Source organism: Ahaetulla prasina, chromosome 12, assembly GCF_028640845.1.
Source record: "Ahaetulla prasina isolate Xishuangbanna chromosome 12, ASM2864084v1, whole genome shotgun sequence".
NCBI lineage: Eukaryota > Metazoa > Chordata > Lepidosauria > Squamata > Colubridae > Ahaetulla > Ahaetulla prasina.
Window position 1 is genome coordinate 3,919,274 of NC_080550.1, and position 20,863 is coordinate 3,940,136.

Sequence of the window (20,863 nt, forward strand, 5' to 3'; positions counted from 1 at the left end):
CTCCTCCTCCTCCTCCTCCTCCTCCTCCTCCTCCTCCTCCTCCTTTCATCACTGCTTCTCCTCCTCTTCTCCTTCTCCACTACCACTTCTTCTTCCTCCTCTTCCTTACTGTCTAAGCATAAATTATTCTCTAGGACAATTGGCAGGAAAAAAAAAAAAGCAAAAATCATGTTTGGATTGGCTGTTGTTTTTAGCCACCAACACGGCAAGCTATTTCTTCAATCCTTATTGACATTACTGGGCATATTTTCATTTGAGCCAGCTGTAAATTCTGCCCGTGGCTGGGATGATAGCACGCTGCTCATTAACCAGAATGATTGCGCAATGCTACACCAACCATTAAATGTATCCTGGGTGATCAGGCGTGCAACCGCTTAACCAAAAGAAATTTAACTGGTCTGACCTCTCAACTGGGGTCTTCAGAGGGCAATCATTTTTTTTTATTATTATTATTATCTTTGCAACAAGAGAAAAAAAAGCCTACATATGGATCATCAGCATCTACATTTATTTTAGATGATTTATCAATGCTTTTCTGGAGCTTAAACCATCTTTTTGGTTTATTTATATTGATGTATTATTCTCATTGTGCTCTGTTGTTATTTTTTATTATAATAAACCAACCAACCAACCAACCAACCAACCAACCAACCAACCAACCAACCAACCAACCAGGGAAGCACAGCAGGAGACCCTATACCATCTCAGACCAATGGTTGTCCAATCTCTTCTTAAAAACCTCAGTGATGGAGCACCCACAACTTCTGGAGGCAATTGTTCCATTGGATCCAGTCAGCTGGATTTCTCCTTAGTTCTAGATGGTTTCTCTCCTTGATTAGTTTCCATCCATTGCTTCTTGTCCTGCCTTCAGGTGCTTTGGAGAACTGGTTGACCCCCCCTCTTCTTGGTGGCAGCCCCTCAAATATTGGAAGACTGCTCTCATGTCTCCCCTAGTCCTTCTATTCCTTAAACTAGGCATACCCAATTCCTGCAAATATTCTTCGTATGTTTTAGCCTCCATATTCTCCAGGACTGTCCATTGTTTGGGGGGGGGAAAATCAAATCACTCAATCTTTCCTCCCTTTAGCCGATGTGTTATGGATGCATTTTCTTGTCTAGTTAAAAAAATATTCACAACTGGGAGACAAGCTGTACATTCCTTGAGGAGTACGTATTTGCAATACAGAAGGTGATTTATATCTTGTCACTCTATACTATTAGTCATAACACCATTGTCTGGGATGTCTTCACAGAATATAACTTCAGCCTGAATTCATTAGTTCCCAAGAATCTCGTTGACTGAAGCGCTGGGCAAAGAAATACGATTTGCTAATCAGTTTCACCCTTCCTTTCACTCATGTGCCACTCACCAAAATGATAGGCATGGGTTATTTTCTTGGAAAATCTACCACTGCCATGGCGTTTTGCATTGCAAATGGGTTTCAGGTGAACTCTCTTCCTATCAGACTTTCATACATCTTCAGAAAGTAATTCCGAAAATACGCATTTCTCCCCCCGTCCTTTTTTTTTTTTTTTTTTAAGTTGGCAGGTTAGGAAAGAAAGTAAACTTCTCAAGAAGGTTGAACAACTTTTTTTTCAGACCAAGATCTGCATATTTACGGGCCAGGATAAAAAGTACAATTTGAGTTAATTGAACATTCGTTAAGATTACATGGAATAGAACAAAATAACAGAATTGGAAGAGACCTTGAAGGTCTTCTAGTCCAACCCCCTGCTCAAGCAGGAGACTGTATACCATTTCAGACAAGTGGCTGTCCACAGTCCAGTTAGAAGCCTCCAGTGATGAAGCCCCTCCCCCCCCACAAATTCTGAAGGCAAGTTTTTTCCACTGGTTAGTTGTTCTCACTATCAGGAAATCTCTTCTTAGTTCTAGGTAGGAATTACTTAACTACAGTTTATACAGTTAATCTTTACCCCTTTAATGTTTTAAATAACATTTGTGGTGACACATCACTTCAGTTGATGGGTAGGACAACCATTTGTCTGGAATGATATAGGACAGTGATGGCTAAACTTTTTGCCCTCATATGCTAGGAGTGTGTGTGTGTGGGGGGGCGAGACTCGAAATCCTAGGCTTAGAAAACTTGGAACTCCGTCGCCTTCGACAAGACCTAAGTTTAACTCACAGAATCATCTATTGTAATGTCCTTCCTGTTAAAGACTACTTCAGCTTTAATTGCAATAATACTAGAGCAACTAATAGATTTAAACTTAATGTCAACCGCTTTAATCTAGATTGCAGAAAATATGACTTCTGTAACAGAATCATCAGTGCTTGGAATACTTTACCTGACTCTGTGGTCTCTTCCCATAATCCTAAAAGTTTTATCCAAAAACTTTCTACTATTGACCTCACCCCATTCCTAAGAGGACCATAAGGGGTGTGCATAAGCACACAAACGTGCCTACCGTTCCTGTCCTATTGTTTTTCTTCTCTTCTTTCTATATATATATATGCTTATACCTCCTTATATTTACTCATATATGTTTATATACTTTATAATCTTTTTGTATGATACCTACATATATTGTTGTGACAAAATAAATAAATAAATAAATAAATGCCCACACCCATAATTCTATGTGTCCCGCCCCCGCAACCTCCATGCCCCCCCTGCTCTTGGCACAGTGATGGCCCGGTGGGCCCGGTAGGCCTGTTTTTTCTCTCTCCCCAGGCTCCAGAGCCTTTCTAAGAACTTAGGGAGGATGAAAACAACCTCCCCTCCCCCTCCCAGAGGCCCTAGAAAGGCTCTGGAGGCTGGGGAGAGCAAAAAACAGGCCTTCTGTTCCTATCAGAAGTTGGCAAATGGGCCATTTCCTGCCTCTGGAGGGCCTCCGGGGGGTGGGTAAGGCCATTTTCACCCTCCCCAAGCTCCTAGAAAGGCTCTGGAGCCTGGGGAGAGAGAAAAATAGGCCTTCCTCATCACCCCACGAGGCCCTCCAGAGGCAGGAAACAGCCTGTTTCCCTACTTCCGGTGGGCCCTGAAGGCCCGAAAATCACCTGGCATGTCCCGGAGCTCAGCTCGCGTGACCACCGATATGGCTACATATGTCACCTGTGGCACACGTGCCATTGGTTCACTATCACGGATATAGACTCTCTTGCTTGAGCAGGAGGTTGGACTAGAAGACCTCTAAGGTCCCTTCTGATTTTTGTTTTCCTGTTATTCTCTTCCTAAATGTGCAATATTGGCCCAAACTAATTCAAATGCTCAAGCTGTCGATCCTTTAGCAGTAGCAATTGCAATAGCACTTAGACTTATATACCGCTTCATGGTGCTTTTACAACCCTATCTAAGCAGTTTACAGAGTCAGCCTATTGCCCCCAACAATCTGGGTCCTCATTTTACCGACCTCAGTAGGATGGAAGTAGGATGAGCCTGGTGAGATTTGATCTGCCAAACTGTTGGCAACCGGTGATCAGCAGAAGTAGCCTTCAGTACTGCACTCTAACCACTGTGCCAGCGCGGCTCATCTCATTTCCCTGCCCAATGTCATACTTCACCCTTTTTTCGGACTTCCGGTGGCTCCGCTTCGTTAATGGCGGGCCATTTCAGATCGCCAGTTCTGTGTGATTCTGTAGAGCTGTTTAGACAGTGTTAATTTGCTGTCAAGCAGCTTGTAAATCTCTTCCCTCGGGCAAAGAGGGGGAGGTGAGCATTCGGGCTGAAGTAGAGCCCCCAAGGAAAGCCCCAGGAAGATTTCTGGTGGCTTGTTGGGAACGCTCCTTCTATAGCCCTTCCTGCCAAGATTTCATTGTGGCTGACACCCTACTCCAAGTGTGACTTTAAAAATAATAAATACGAACATGTACGTCTGCCTCTAATATTCCATGACATGCCATTATAGATATAGGTTGGGAGGCTCATTCAATATGGATTCCATTCTATGATGAGAACGAAGTAAGAAAACAACAACGACAACAAAAAAAACCAATTTCTCGTTTCCCTACAGCAACAGCGCGGTGTGTAAAAATTACTTTTAGATATTTTATTGGCTCTAGCAAGCAAGCACACCGCTCCCGTGCTGGAGGTCGGCATTGAAATGAAAATGATCCATACGAGTCTATGGAAACTCTGCTGGCATCCTTACATGGGGAAGGCACTTTAAACAAATATAATGAGAAGAGAAGTTTGGGTACCCAGCAGGGGCCCTTTGAAAATTCCTTCTGGGTTTGGAGGGATGGTATGTAACCAGAAATAATTCCTTCTCTCAACAAAGGAAACACGGTGAGATCTAAAAAGTGGGATCAGCTTGCAAGACTGATGAGTGAGCAAGGCGAACGATCCTCCCGCTAAAAAATCATGGCGGTGGGCCAACCCTCTGCTCCCTTGGTGAAAAATTAGTTCTGATATATTATGAACGTCTGTCTGTTAAAAGCCGAGGTTCATTTTATTTTGCCTTCATTTGCTCTCTCATCAGATCAACAGGTTTAGTTTTTTCCTAAGAAAAGGGTTGGATAGTGACATTGGATTAAATAGAATAGAGTAACAGAGTTGGAAGGGACCTTGGAGGTCTTCTAGTCCAACCCCCTGCTTATGCAGGAAACCCTACACCACTTCAGACAAGTGGTTATCCAACCTTTTCTTAAAAACTTCCAGTGTTGGAGCATTCACAACTTCTGGAGACAAGTTGTTCCACTAATTAAGTCTTCTCACTGTCAGAAAATTTCTCCTTAGTCCTAGCTTGCTTCTCTCCTTGGTTAGTTTCCACCCACTGCTTCTTGTCCTGCCCTCAGGTGCTTTGGAGACTAGCTTGACTCCCTCTTCTCTATGGCAGCCCCAGAGATATCAGAACACTGCTATCATGTCTCCCTTAATCCTTCTTTCCATCAAACTAGACATACCCAGTTCCAGCAACCATTCTTTACATGTTTTAGCCTCTAGTCCCATTCCATCCATTGGGGAGGGATGGTTATGAAGGCCTGCATGTACATCTGAATTCTTATGGGTGTGTTATCCATTATATTTTTATTATAGGGTTGTGTTAAATTATCGCCTGTTATACCCTTCTATACATAGGTAGCTGGTCTGCTAGTTGGATGATTATCGGTTGTTATTCAGCTACATCCTTTAAAATCATGGTTGAAGCAGCATGACATTTTGTAAACAAAACAATTCAATCGTTGTTAATCAGATTAAATCTGGCTCATCTTGCATAGAGTGCCCCGTTCTATGGCCAGCACCCAAAACAGATCTGAAGCTTTAACAATTTCTTCCCGAATTAGTGGAATTTCAAAATCAAATCAATTACTTGAATTTCCATTTTTAAGATTGATTCAACTCTTCCAATCTAATCCTGGCTAGTTTACATGCCACCATTTGGATGCTCAGCATGTTCAAATTAGAACAGGGCTGAACAGTTTAGGTCTCTCTGAGTTTTTCACCCTTCCTGAGACCTAAAGTGTAGCTCACACTTAATCTCTGCTTTGAACACAACCTCCCTGGCCCTTACTAAGTTCCACAGAATCCATAACTACCTTCACAATCTCCAATAAGCTGCTGAATTCTTGGAAAGAACCAATCTAGTCTGAATGACTTGATTTTTGTGCCTATGTGGAAGACAAGCCATTCATACATCTCTTCCATACAGGAGACATTAACATTACTGAGATTTATATTTCTGAACCAGGAAAACAATACATCTAGAAATACCATTTGGCCACAACTCTGCCCACACATCAAATATTGACAAAAAATTACAGTACGGCCAGACCTTTGTGACTGTCTGTGAACTGATGGTAGGTTGAATTTCAAAAGTTCTGGATAACGTCAGTCTGCCTTATTCCAATAGGCATTTTTGTTTTATATGTACCACCTAAAATGGCTACACCAAAATGTTTTCTCCACCAATAGCAAAAGGGGGAAAGACTATCACATTTCAATAATCATGAGTACGGGATCCACTTCATTCAAATGGCAGAGATGCTCCTGTAATTCTTTGGGTTAAAAAAAATAGCCAATTCCCGTAGAAAGAAACTTCACGCAGGTTTATGAAATTTGAAGAATGAAAAGTTGCTCCTTTGGTTTTCCATGGTAGCAACCCACAGCAATTTCCTTGAAGGGTTATCAAAATGAGAGCGCAATTTAGAGAGGTTTATTTATTTAACATAATAACAGAGTTGGAAGGGACCTTGGAGGTCTTCTAGTCCAACCCCCTGCCCAGGCAGGAAACCCTACACCATTTCAGACAAATGGCTATCCAACATTTTCTTAAAAATTTCCAGTGTTGGAGCATTCACAACTTCTGCAGGCAAGTTGTTCCACTAGGACATGGCGTTGGTCACACTGAAACCCAGAAGTCTACAATGGTATTACATTCAGAGAGAAGTTAAGTCCTTCACCCAAATCTCCATTATGCCTAGAGAGATCCAAGGAATGGATGTGCCACTTGTTGTCAAACTGTTTCTTCATTGTTGACAGAGGAACTGGTAGAGAATAATGATGACACGCTTACTTAAGAGGTAGGCAGAGACCCTACCACTCATTTTTTTTTAAAAAAATCCACCTTTCTATCTTCCCAAAGAACAAAAAAAAAAAAAAAAGAATGCAACTGCCTTAATCCATTTCACAGCTTGGTCTTGGCATTTACTCTTCCTCCCAATTACTTAACCGACATTAACTGCTTGGTGTGAAGAGCTTAACAATTCGGTACACCAAGTTGCAAATAAGGTCAAACACTTAAGGTGCGACCTTGTATCACACCGTTCCATGTAATACGCCAACGGAAGGCAATTATTGGGGCACTGTAAGAAAATGTTGAGCTGATTTCACGGGGATTTCAAGTAGAAATATGGATGAAAAAGCTTCTCGTTAAGCTTATGAAAAGACAAGACGGTGCTTTTTTAAAACATTTTTCTCTTTCTCTGCAAGTGTTAGTTCCTCCTGGGCCCATTTACTGGTGGCATTTCATAGCACATGAGCAACTGATTATGAAAACAAGGTACACCGTACTTTGTTTTGGCCACCATGCTATATATATATATATATATATATATATAGGTCTTTGGTTATTCGGGTTTTCTCCCGCGTAAAATTGGAAGTGTCTTGGCGACGTTTCGACGAAGTCTCATTCGTCATCTTCAGGCTTCAGCTTCGTGCTTCTGGGAGCAATGTGTGACTGCAGCTGTTTCTTCCTTTTTAACTGTTAAAAAGTTAAAAAGGAAGAAAATATATATATACATACATACATACATACATACACACACACACACACACACATATATATATACATACATACACACACACACACACACACACACATATATATATACATACATACACACACACATATATATATACATACAAACACCATGAAAACCTCAGAAAACATACATACATATACATATATACATATACATACATACATACATACACACACACACACACACACACACACACACACACACACACACATATACATATATATATATGTATATATATATATATATGTATATATATATATATATATGTATATATATATATATATAAGATGTGGAGACTCTAGACAGAGTGCAGAGAAGAGAAACAAAGATGATTAGGAGACTGGAGGCTAAAACATATGAAGAACAGGTGCAGGAACTGGGCCTGGCTAGTTTAGTGAAGAGAAGGACCTCTGTGGCTCAGACTGGTAAGACAGTCTGTTATTAACAGCAGCTGCTTGCAATTATTGCAGGTTCAAGCCCCACCAGGCCCAAGGTTGACTCAGCCTTCCATCCTTTATAAGGTAGGTAAAATGAGGACCCAGATTGTTGGGGGGCAATAAGTTGACTTTGTATATGGATGAAGACTATTGCTTGACATAGTGTAAGCCGCCCTGAGTCTTCGGAGAAGGGCGGGATATAAATGCATATTAAAAAAAAAAAGGACCAGGGAGACAGGATAGCAGTCTTCCAATATCTGAGGGGCTGCCACAGAGAGGAGGGGGTCAAAGCACCCAAAGGCCAGACAAGGAACAATAGATGGAAACTGACCAAGGAGAGATTCAACCTGGAAATAAGGAGAAATTTCCTGACAGTGAGAGCAATCAACCAATGAAAGAGAAGTTGCCTTTGGATGTTGTGGGAGCTTCATCACTGGAAGATTTCAAGAAGAGACTGGACTGCCCTTTGTCAGAAATGGTGTAGTGTCTCCTGCTTGGGCAGGGGGTTGGACTAGATGACCTACAAGGTCCATTCCAACTCTGTTAATCTGTTAATCTATTTGTTTTCTCAACAAAGTATTGAGGTGCTCCAAATCTGCATAGCAGAAAAGTAAATGAGAAAACAATGAACAAGGTTTCCTTCCAGAGAGGGCAATGTGGTAGAAATTAAACCAAGAGGGAAAACTGATGAGTATTGTGATGTACCATAGAAGATACCTTCGCCCAGTCGGCTAAAATGAAACAATTACAGTTGAGTTTCCCCAAACTTGACAAATGGAATTTCCCTTCTTCAATCTAAACAGATTGTCCTTGCTCACTTGAGATGAAAAGAGAATAAATCACAGCTTATTCCTTTGTTCATTCATTCATTCATTCATTCATTCATTCATTCATTCATTCATTCATTCATTCTGTGCCTTTATTATTTTCACAAATAACTCAAGGTAGTGAACATATCCAACACACATTCCCCCTCCTATGTCCCCCACAACAATAACCCTGTGAGGTGAGTTGGGCTGAAAGAGCATGACTGGTCCACGGTTGATCAGTTAGCTTTCATGGCTGAGGCAGGATCTGAACTCCTGGTCGCCCGCATTCTAGCCTAGTGCCTTCACCGCTACACCAAAGTGGCTGTATTTAAAGAGAGTCACATAGAGGCTCCTTAAAACCATCGCAATTAACTATCTACACTGCACATTAACAGATACACCCAAATTCACCTTGTCTCTAATGATCAAGGACAGCAGAAACTTATGAAGCTCATTTAAGGGAGCCATTCGCCAACCTTCGGATGAATTGCTCCAGAGGTACTCGCAGCTTACAATCCTATGATGCAACCAGGTTGCCTTCTCAGCTTGAATTGGCCTCACTTTGGACTCAGACAAAGCCCTTGCTGAACACGACTGATTGATGCAGTCATCACCTTTTTTTCCCCTTTCTGCAACTCACACTTTCATTTCTCCACGCTGCTCAAGAAGAATCGGGGACGACAATTTAATGAACTCTCGGTTATTACAACAGCAACGGCGTGAAGATGACTTTGCTACCTGCTGTGTCTTAATCATCACGCTTTGAAGAATGCCTCTTGATCGCTAGGAAGAGTAGGAGCTGGTATGTCAGAGAAGAAATACAAGGCATCGAGGTCTGTTTTCCATTTTCCGATCTGCCGGGAAGGCCAGTGGTAAAATGAGATGCACCCTCTGCTACTTATATAGTTCTTTGAATGACTCTGAATGAGCCCATCCTAGCTCGCTGTAAGATTCAGACAGAGAGAGCAACTCGAGATAAAATTACAGGAGTTTATTTCTTTTGGTTAAAAAAAAAATAGGATCGTTAAGGCAATGGAACAATATCATTTTCCAAGAGAGAGAGAGAGAACTATTCTTGCTTCCATTGAATACCGAGCTTCTATTCCTGATCATTAAATTCCAATTTGTATTTAATATTTCAAACAGCATTCAGGTGCCTGAGTGTGAATTCATTTCTCTGACTGTGAATTTTTCTTTTCTAATGCAGCTGCCCTTTTTTTTTTTCAAAAAAAAACAAACCCTTTTATGTAGTTATTTCTCCATAAAGATCAGATATGAGAATAGAGTTACTTTCTTCACAGCACCCGGGCACAATTTCTCCTTGATGTACACATTTTTTTTCATCCCAGATCGGTTCTCAGACTAGTTTATAATTACCGTATTTTTTCGGAGTATAAAACGCACCATTCCCCCCCACAAAAGAGGCTGAAAATTTGGGTGCGTCTTTTACTCCAAATGTAGCTTTTTCGAAGCTTTTTTTCAGCCCTAATGAGGCGCTAGAGAGTGAAGTGAACTTCCCAGCTTTGCCTGCTTCCTCCACTTTCTGTGGCGCTAGCGAGTGAAGGATCTCCATGCTTTGCTCCAACTCTCAGCTGTTCTTAAGAAGCTTTTTTTCAGCCCTAACAAGGCGCTAGAGAGTGAAGTGAACTTCCCAGCTTTGCCTGCTTCCTCCACTTTCTGTGGCGCTAGCGAGTGAAGGATCTCCATGCTTTGCTCCAACTCTCAGCTGTTCTTAAGAAGCTTTTTTTCAGCCCTAACGAGGCACTAGAGAGTGAAGTGAACTTCCCAGCTTTGCCTGCTTCCTCCACTTTCTGTGGCGCTAGCGAGTGAAGGATCTCCATGCTTTGCTCCAACTCTCAGCTGTTCTTAAGAAGCTTTTTTTCAGCCCTAACGAGGCACTAGAGAGTGAAGTGAACTTCCCAGCTTTGCCTGCTCCCTCCACTTTCTGCAGCGCTAGCGAGTGAAGGATCTCCATGCTTTGCTCCAACTCTCAGCTGTTCTTTAGAAGCTTTTTTTCAGCCCTAACGAGGTGCTGAGGAGCTAGCGAGTGAAGCGATCTCCCCGATCTCCCCGTGTTTTGCCTGCTTTTCTCATTGCTGCTTCTTCTTCCCCACGCAGGGGATAAAAACCAGCAAACTAATGTGCTGAAGCTGACCAGACTAATGCAAATGCAACTTAACCTTTCATGTTCAGAAATGTTCTCTCTTGTTCAAGAACAGCTTCAAGGTAAAGCTAACTTTATTTATTATTTATCTAACTTTATTTATTTTTTGGCACGAGGGCAAGAAAGTTATATGGCTAACCGCTCTGCCCCCTCCCCCACCCGATTATTCCCTATAGTCTTCTATTCAAGCTGTTGTATTTGCAATTCAGACAAACACAGCTGTGATCACTAATCAAGAACTATCCATTTGTGCTTATTAAGGTCTCTTCATTATATAAAGGTTTAAAGTGGGTCTCCATATATGTGAGTAGGGGGAGGAAATACACCTCCTGCTTAGAGGAAGATCACAAACACACCGTGAAGTAATGCAATTTTGCAACATCCAATATGTCTGATTCATCCTCTAAACAGCTGTGGAAGGAATTCTGTATCACATACAAGGTCAAAATTATGATCTGCCCCTCTCCCTCCTTGAATCTCAAAAGCATTCTGCTTTTAATGTGCCAGCTCGGGCTTTATATAATATTGAATCCCAAAGAAATGTACTTTCATGTTCTCAGCTGATTCTGTTGTCCAGATTAGGTGTTTTAAACAAAAGTTACTTAGCAGGCAGCTCTGTTCCACTCAAGGGAATTCAAACTATGATGCCTCATTGTTCAAGTTTCTAGAGGAGTTATGGTTGGCTTGAGACAGTTTTCAGTAAAGGAGGAAGAGGAAGAGGAAAGGAGAGAAGCTGACACACAGAGGATTAAGAGAGGAAATATAAAAGACAATGAGAAAAATTATGAGGGAGGAAGGGAAGGGAAGGGAGGAAGGAAGGAAGGAAGGATGGAAGGGAAGGGAAGGGAAGAAGGAAGGAAGGAAGGAAGGAAGGAAGGAAGGAAGGAAGGAAGGTGGAAGAAGGAAGGAAGGTGAAGGGAGGGAAAAGGAAGGGAAGGGAAGGGAAGAAGGAAGGAAGGGAAGAAGGAAGGAAGGAAGGAGATGGAGGAAGGAAGGAAAAGAGAAGGGAAGGGAAGAATGAAGGAAGGAAGGAAAAGGGAGAGGAAGGGAAGGAAGGAAGGAAGGAAGGAAGGAAGGATGGATGGAAGGAAGGAAGGAAGGAAGGAAGGAAGAAGAAGGAAGGAAGAAGAAGGAAGGAAGGAAGAAGGAAGGAAGGAAGAAGGGAGGAAGGAAGGGAGGAAGGAAGGAAAGAGAAGGAAGGAAGAAGGAAGGAAGGAAGGAAGGAGATGGAGGAAGGAAGGAAAAGAGAAGGGAAGGGAAGAATGAAGGAAGGAAGGAAAAGGGAGAGGAAGGGAGGAAGGAAGGAAGGGAAAGAGAAGGGAAAGGAAGAAGGAAGGAAGGAAGGAAAAGGGAGAGGAAGGGAAGAAAGAAGGAAAGAAGGAGACAAGGGAGAAGAGAAGAGAATTGATTTTTGTCACCCTGGGATTTAGGACAACCTCTTTTGGAAACCAGCACCGCCACAAAACGTTACCATCATTATTTGGCCACAAAAGCACATTTGAGCTCATTGTAAATTTCAACTCTTCAAAGGGCAAAGCTCAGCAGCTATTATTGATGGGCATGGTGGAAGAGTTAGCTGAAGTAATATTTCTCGGTGATTTAATATTGACAGCCAAACTTTAGAAGTTTTCTCAGCTTTCTCACTCAGGAGTTGACAGCAATTGCACTGGGGCCAAAGTAAAATAAATAAAAACAACAAGATATTCTAGCTAGTGATGTCACTGAATGTCACACTTCCGAGTGCAGAACGTACAAGTTTTGGCAGCTGGCAAATCGCCTTCCAAAGACAGAAGATGTTTTATAGCCTTAGAAACTATTTCTATCTAAAATATCAGTGGCATTTTTGCACTTGTAGCTTGTGTGCATTTAACAACTCCATTTTTTTTCATCCAAACTCTTGATACCACTTCCAGTTAATATTCAAAGGAAGGGTGGGAGAGGCCAAACCATCATTGAGGTTAATTAGTTTCTGGTGGATCTTCATAATCTCTTCTGTAGCCATTTCATCTACTGAAAGGAACATTATGGACCAGGGGTCTCCAACCTTGGCAACTTTAAGACTTGTGGACTTCAACTCCCAGAGTTCCTCAGCCAGCTTTGGGAGTTGAAGTCCACAAGTCTTAAAGTTGCCAAGGTTGGAGACCCCTGTTATGGACGGTTCTGTTTCAGCTTGGTGGAGTTTCCAGGATTACTCTTTCTATGGATCTTCATAGTTCTTCCTTTATTTTTAGGGAAGGAAATAGGGCTACACACATCAAGAGTGAAAACTCTACTGAAAGATGCATGATTGCAATCTTCTTCTCCCAATGCGTCATGCCACATTGGAGCATTGGTCTATCTCAGTGTGTTCTGACCCAGGCCCCCAAACATGACAAACCCTCAAAAGTGAACTCAAAAGATTCCTTTATTAGGAGCCCTGGCAAAAAGTTCTCTCTCACCACAGGCTAAGTAGTCCAGCCAGCCAGGAGATGTAGTTGTCTGCCACATCTATTCATCCCCGCCCCCTGCCTTTTATCCCCAGAGGTAGGGTGGGGTTTCGCTAGCAGTGCTGGCTCTTCCTTCCCAAGGACCAGCCCATAGATTTCCACTGCTCTCCTCTCCTCTGCCTTCTGTGTATCTGTGCGTCAGGCACTGGACCCAGCTGTTCCTCCTCTTCCTCATCAGCCACCTCCAGACTTGGGGGTGTTGACTCTCCATCTGAGGGCTGATGGGCAGCCCAGGCTCTGCCTCTGTCTCTCTCTCAGACAGCTCCATTCCCTCTTCTCCCTTGGAACTCTCAGGTTGCCTTGCTGCTGACCCTGACTCCCACGCCTCCTCCTCCTCCTCCTCCTCTGAGGAGGAGGAGCCACAATACAGTGTTTCTCAACCTTGCCGACTTTAAGATCTGCGGACTTCAACTCCTAGAATTCCCCAGCCAGTATAGCTATCCAATTCAGTCTATATACCATCGGAAGCTACTTTGCACAATTCCATTCTGCTGGTCCCATTTGGATCTGGAGTTGGCAACAAAGCCAATTTTGTTGTAGATATAGGTGTTGTATCTCTAAGCTTCCTCAATATAAGACAATATTTTTTTAGAAAAAAGCCAAGCCAAGGCTGTTCAAGTTCAATCGTGTTGATAGCATCATTCACAGATTGCTTGGCTTGACTCATTACGGTTCCCACCTAAGAGTCATCTGTTGATAAGCATGTCATTTCTTGATTGATTTGTCTCTTGCAGGTTCCTGTAATCTATGAATGATGGACAGGTTTTCCACAGTTTTAAGAAACTGCCTCTTATGAAGGGGTCAAGACTAATAGCCTCCTTCTGCCATTGCGGGCTTTCAAAAAAGTCTTAATCAGGATACTTAGTAAATGCCATGATCATCCTGAAGTCTTTTTCCAATTAATAAATGGTTCTTCAAACACAGTTTAATGTACCATGTGCTGAGCAAATAATAATTACTAATAACAAATTGGACTGGATTAAGCCAATACATTAGAACATTATTAAAGAGAGAGAGAGAGAGAGAGAGAGAGAGAGAGACCTATTGCTTTGACATGAAATAAAGGGAAAATATCATTCTGGTTAAATTCCCCCCCAAAACTATTTCAACTGACAAGGTTCTTTTTGAGAGTGCTTCGTTCTTCTGACTCTTTGTCAGAAAAATGAAGCGCTCTCAAAAAGCAACTGTGGGACTATGCTACAAAACACCAGCTATACTTTAGCTAAACAATTCAGATTGTGCTTTCAGATTGGGTGCATCACACAAACGCCAAAAATTGAGCTAATTGAGTAAAGCATGTCCCAAAGGTGCTTTTTCAAAAGGCAACTGGACTTTGTGTGTCAAGAGTGCACACAGTTTTACTACATGAGACAACCCAGGAGCAATAACAGCAAACACGGGTTTCTAATAAATAGTAGTCTAATCGACAAAAGAATATATACTATACATAATAAGAGGTCAAACAAGCAGCAATTACAGCAGGGAAAAACATACTGCAAGAGAGAGACGCTCTTAGAGGGCCTCTTATTATTATACTGGCTCTTAAAGGGACAACAGCCAAAAACCTTGCTGATTCATTCCCATCATTACATCATTGCATTATTGCATCATTGCAGCAGCTGATCAGCTCTTAAATCACTACCCTGACATTGTGTTTCCTTGAAGACCATGTCACTCAAAAGCCTACATTTCAGACAAATCTTAATTTCCCACACTTTCATGGAAGGTGGAATCCTTTCAGGGTATCCACATTTGGATAACTCAAGAGAAAGTTAAATGGATCTAATTCTTTATCATTTCAAAGGGAATTATTCATGCTCCTCACTTACATGGTTCAGTATTTTTTCCCCCTCTCTCTTTAGAATTGCTAGTTCTTCTCTGATCTTTCCATGGCAGGAAGGTAGAAAAAGAGATAGCCTTCCCAGAAAATGCTTTGATGGAGCTTATAATGAGTGAAGAAAAAGAACGGCTAATAGAAAATGATATCATCATACATATCATCCAGGAGAGTGACAACCTGAAGGCTCTCCCTTGGGCTCTGCTCTTGTAGATAGATTTGTGAGACCACAGAGGTAGCGACACACATTAGAACAATCACATGCTGAAATTTGTGGGACTCAACACTTTCTCTTTTGGGTCCTAGGCTGAAGGAAAAAGATACATGCCACTACTTTTGAGACAAAAAAGACTCACATATTCCAGTGGTAAATGCAGTGGTTTTTGAAAAGCTGGGGGGGGAGGCAGAAGGAGGAGAGGTAAGAGGGGGGAGGAGGAGGAGGAGGAGGAGGAGGAGGAGGAGGAGGAGGAGGAGGAGGAGGAGGAGAAGAAGAGGAGGAGGAGGAGGAGGAGATTATCACAGTCAGGGAAAAAGGAACTGGAATTCATCCCTCTCTTAATCTTTGAGCTATTGGGACTCCACAGAAAAGGACAAACCACAGGGATACAATAGCCTTACATCTGTTTCGTGGAAGACCAAAAAGAAAATGTAATGTAATGTGAACGTTAAACTGGGCCTTTTAAAAACTTTCAATTTTGGCAGAAGGTTGTGGTAGTCTCAATGCCAGGGTTCAAATGAAATCCACACAATGTGAGGGATGAAACAAGCCCTGTGCCTACACACTCTGCACAGGATTCCACCCAAAGCTCAGAGTCACATCAAAAGACATCAGAGGCACAAAGGAAATGTTTTAAAGCTTGTTCGGTCTTCTTTTTACAGCTCATGTGGTCTTTATGTGGAAGATTTCTGGCAAAATCTCTTTCCTGCTGCAAAAACAATGAAACTGCCTCCTGCCAGGGAACTAAGTGGAAGAGTCAGAGAATGGATCACTCATCCTTTCTAATCTCCTCATTATGGCTTCCTTGTCAACCTAAATTATAGGTCTGTGAAGGTACTTGGCTTAATTGTTTTCTAAGTCACTCTCCTATCTTCCTCTTCGCTAAATGCCACAGTAGAGAAATGAAGGCTAGTGTCTCAGTTATTCCTTTGGTATTTGGTTGCATCATCGGCAGGGAATATTTTAATTATTTTGAAAAAAAGGCCTTGAATCTTTTACTTCGTATATTTATGAGACTGAATTCCTATAAAAATATAGAATACCTTCCCTTCCCTTCCCTTCCCTTCCCTTCCCTTCCCTTTCCTTCTCTCCTTCTCCTTCTCCTTCTCTCCTTCTCCTTCTCCTTCTCCTTCTTCTCCTTTCCTCCATCAATGTAACCAACTTAAACCTCTTCCTATAGCTAATCCTAAATCCTAAACTCCCTCAGAGTTCATCAGAAGTAATATTTTCAATTGGCAATTTTTTGGGTAGATGTAATGCTGGGTTTTCTCCCCCCTCCTGATTCTCTTTTCTTTTGGGTCATCCATCCATGCATGGTAGAAATAACACCTCAAGCAGGTATGAAGTTTTTTTCCATTCACTCTGGATCTCTTCGATGGTCTTTTCACACCCGCCTACAACCTGGAACTTGGCAGCCAAAACTGCTTAAATCCAGCTGAGTTTGCCAACCATCATCTTTTCAGTCTTCAAAACTCCAACAAGAGCTCTCTCTCTCATTTCCTGCCAACTCATCGGTTTATTTTGAACTTCTTTTCTCAAAACGTCTAGCTTGAGAAACTCCGAAAACCTTATCTCTTTCATTCCCTTCTATTTTCCCAGACTGAGCTTATCAGCTCTGGGTAGAGCTTGTGTGTCAGGGAGATCACATGTTAGGATGGCAGACGGTGCTTAGCTGTCTCTTATTTGAAGCTTGACTCATTACCTGGATCAGGATGCAAGCCGATTTTTTTTTTTTTAAAAAAGATGCATTTGATTTCTTAGCCATGGATCTCCGTTTTCCAATAAAGCTAATCAGATTTCATCTCATGAATGATATATAAGGAATTGCACCAGGGGTGGTATTTACTTACCTCCCCTACCGGTTCATGCAAATGTGAGTGTGTGTGCCTCATCCACACATGCGCACGGCCTTCTGCGCATGTGCTTTGCTTATGTGCACAGCTTGCACGCATGCACGTGGCTAAAAAACGTGCCTAGGCATAGGGTCAGGAATACCGGTTCAGGCGAACTGGTGTGAACCGGCTGAATACTAGCTCTGAATTGCACTCCCAAAACAACAACCAAACCCCAAGAATATCTAGGTGGGGCCAGGAGAACCATTAGATTATTTCAGTTCAGTTGAGCTTAACATTCAGTATAATTAATATGATTAATAGGGATGAAGTGATAGTTCTTGCTTCAACCCGAATCATTGCTTTGAATTATTGCATAATTGATTCGGCAATAATCATCACGATAAATATTTGGAAGGTTCAGTGCATTCTTGGTTTGTTTTGGTGACTTACTGACTCTTGGTGATGGCCTCAAAGTTTTCATGGAAAGATTTTAGGAAGTGATCTGCCATAGCTTCCTTCCTAAGACTGTGTTCTGTTCCACCCACCTCACCTAAGAAAACACACCTGCTGAAGAACGTCTGCCAGCAATTTATTTACAAGTTGGCCTGGTTTCCTTTGGCAGAGGAAAGTTCTGGCAGCGATTCTCCAAGTGCGTGCCAAGTTTCTTATCAAGAGTCAGCGTGTTTACAGTCTGTCGCCGGAGCAACCAGGTGTCTTAAGAATGGTCAAGAGTTACTAACGAAAATCCAAGCCTTAAATCCAAAAACTGTCTGAAGCTCACATGATGCAGTTCACCCTTAGTAGTTTTTGTCCGTCACAAGGGCCAGATGGCAACCCCACCCACTTTTATCCCGTGTGGGGTGTGGCTCAGTGACTCAGCACTCTCTGGGCCTGCTACACCTCTTCCTCTGCTGCGCATGCCTCTTTTGCCGATGCTGCCTAGGGTCGATCCTTGATCAGGGCTGTCAAACTGATTTTGAGCATTAAATCTTAACATATGGCTTGATCAGGGCTGTCAAACTCATGGCTTGCGGGCTGGATGCATCATCCACTGCCCACACCCGTTTTAGCAAAGGAGGGAAAAGTGGCGATACGTCACGTGACTCTGCTGTGATGATGCAAGTTTGACACCCCTGGTCTTGATCCTTTGCACCTGACATTCATCTAAACAAAAGCTCAGTACTAAATTGGCATCAAATAAGGGTCAACAGTATTCCAGAGGAGTTGGATTTGGACTGCTTGTATCAACATAACAAATCTAAGCTAATGACGTGTTTAACTCCACCCTCTAGCACTGCCTGCTTTTCTCCTACAGTGTATATTGAATATCACACCAGTTAATAAAGTTAAATCATTGGAAAAAGTGCTTTCTCAAATCCTGCTGCATCATTTGGTATGGTGAGAGTCCACTTCACTGTCTTTCACTTTTTATAAGCCAAATTTGAAGCTGGAGGCCTTTCTAGAATTTTTCTACCCAATTTCCCCACACATTAATCGTTACAAGTGCACCCAATGCTACATAGAGTGATATGAGATAAGTGTAAGTGGAATAAAAAGCGGGATGTCCTTCTCCATCAAAGCATATGTTCCAGTGAATATTCAAATCTAATTTCTTCTGAAGCGTTAAAAAAAAAATTCGGATCCCCCACTACTATTTTAGAGGCCTTTATTTAAATCAGATAGGGCTTTAAGGTTAAAAGGTAAAATGAAGTCCAATTAATTTGCCCCGTTTATTATGCACTCCAAAACTCCATACATTTAATTGGAAGTAAAACCAATTAATTCGGTATCCACAAGGGTGTATAAGTTTATAGCTTCGCCTGCATAATATATGAACAATTTCCTCTGTGATTCAGGGACTTATCTCCTGCAAATAGTTTGGTCGTTTTGTTAACACCATAGTTTTGTTCAATTGCCGAAATGCAAAATTCTATTATCATATCACTGCGCGCTCAACTAATTTATGCACATCGTCCGCCACATTTGATTTATGTTTGTTTCTGTCTTACCTTTAAGGAACCAGATTTTTCTTTTCTGCCGACAATCAATACCTCCGCTGTATCTTCTGCCCGGGCTGACTGTGCACGGATGACTAAAGCTCTCTCAGCATCTGATAAATTTCTCAGTGCAACTAAAGCGCCATTGGGTTCCACCTTGAAGTCTGGGCTGGAAACTTCAAAGTTCAATTTGTGGTTTTCCTGACAGTCATCAAATACCACTAAAGGGGAGGGAGGGAGAGAGAAAGAGAGAAAGAACCAAGGTCAAAAGTGTCCAAGAAATACCATGCTATGGGTACCTAGTTGGCTTAAGTTAGAGGCCTTATTTGGAACATTGCTGGCCCAATGCTTTCAATTTTAATCATTGTAAACAGTTCTGTAACAATGAACAATCAAGGGAGGGAGAGAGGGAGGGAGGGAGGAAGGAAGGAAGGAAGGAGACGCTGAAGGGAAAAGAAGGGAGAAGGGAAGGAAGCAAGGAAGGGGAAAGGGGAGGAGGAGGAGGGAGGCAAAGACGGAGGGAGGGAGGAAGAAAGACAGGAAGGAAGGAAGGAGATGCTGAAGGGAAAAGAAGGGAGGAGGGAAGGAAGAAAGGACGGGGAAAGGGAGGGAGGGAGGAGGAGGAAGAAAAAGGAAGGAAAAGCTGAAGGAAAAGAAGGAGGAGGAAGGAAGAAAGGAAGGGAAAGGGAGGAGGGAGGCAGGCAGGAAGGAAGGAGATGCTGAAGGAAAAGAAGGAGGAGGAAGAAAGCAAGGAAGGAAGGGAGGAGGGAGGAGGGAGGAAGAAAAAAGGAAGGAAAAGCTGAAGGGAAAAGAAGGGAGGAGGGAAGGAAGAAAGGAAGGGGAAAAGGGAGGGAGGAAGGCAAGCAGGAAGGAAGGAAGGAAGGAGACGCTAAAGAGAAAAGAAGGGAGAAGGGAAGGAAGCAAGGAAGGGGAAAGGGGAGGGGGAGGGAGGCAAGGATGGAGGGAGGGAGGGAGGAAGGCCGTGGTGGCTCAGGCTGTAAGATAGCCTGTTATTAGAACACAGTAGCCTGCAATTACTGCAGGTTCAAGCCCGGCCCGAGGTTGACTCAGCCTTCCATCCTTTATAAGGTAGGTAAAATGAGGACCCAGATTGTTGGGGGGGCAATAAGTTGACTTTGTAAATATACAAATAGAATGAGACTATTGCCTTACACACTGTAAGCCGCCCTGAGTCTTTGGAGAAGGGCGGGATATAAATGTAAATAATAATAATAAAAAAGACAGGAAGGAAGGAAGGAGATGCTGAAGTGAAAAGAAGGAAGGAGGGAAGGAAGAAAGGCCGGGGAAAGGGGAGGGGGGAGGGAGGGAGGAAGGAAGAAAAAAGGAAGGAAAAGCTGAAGAGAAAAGAAGGGAGGAGGGAAGGAAGAAAGGAAGGGAAAAAGGGAGGGAGGGAGGGCGGAAGGCAGGAAGGCAGGAAGGCAGGAAGGCAGGAAGGAAGGAAGGAAGGAAGGAAGGAAGGAAGGAAGGAAGGAAAGGTGTTAGCAGCTCTCCAACCGACTCATACTATACAGAATGCTAAATTGTAAATCACAGTTTACAAACCATAATGGTTGGTCTCACACTAATATATAATACAATATTCAGTACTCTTCTCTGTTTATCCAACCTGATTCTGCATATCAGTCACAATCTTGTTTTCAAACTACATAACCTTTTATGTTTAGCAGCAATGTCACAAAACATGTTCCAATGTCAGTTGGTGATTTAAAAAGAAAGGCTGGATGGTTAGATTTGCACGTTATTACATCCGCTCCAGAACAAAAGACAGCACTTTATGGCTTTATACGATATATGAATCCATCCCCCCTTTAAGTGCTTCAGAGTTATTGTGCACC

The 20,863-nt window shown here is 42.4% G+C and overlaps 1 protein-coding gene across 1 annotated transcript in view; it reads right to left on the minus strand.

Moving 5' to 3' along the window:
• Positions 1-20,863, minus strand: part of CDH13 (cadherin 13) — a 567,998-nt gene that overhangs the window by 312,004 nt on the left and 235,131 nt on the right. The window contains exon 3 of the mRNA XM_058155303.1: positions 19,020-19,228. Coding sequence (XP_058011286.1) covers positions 19,020-19,228 — 209 coding nt within the window. The remainder of the gene's footprint in view (positions 1-19,019; positions 19,229-20,863) is intronic.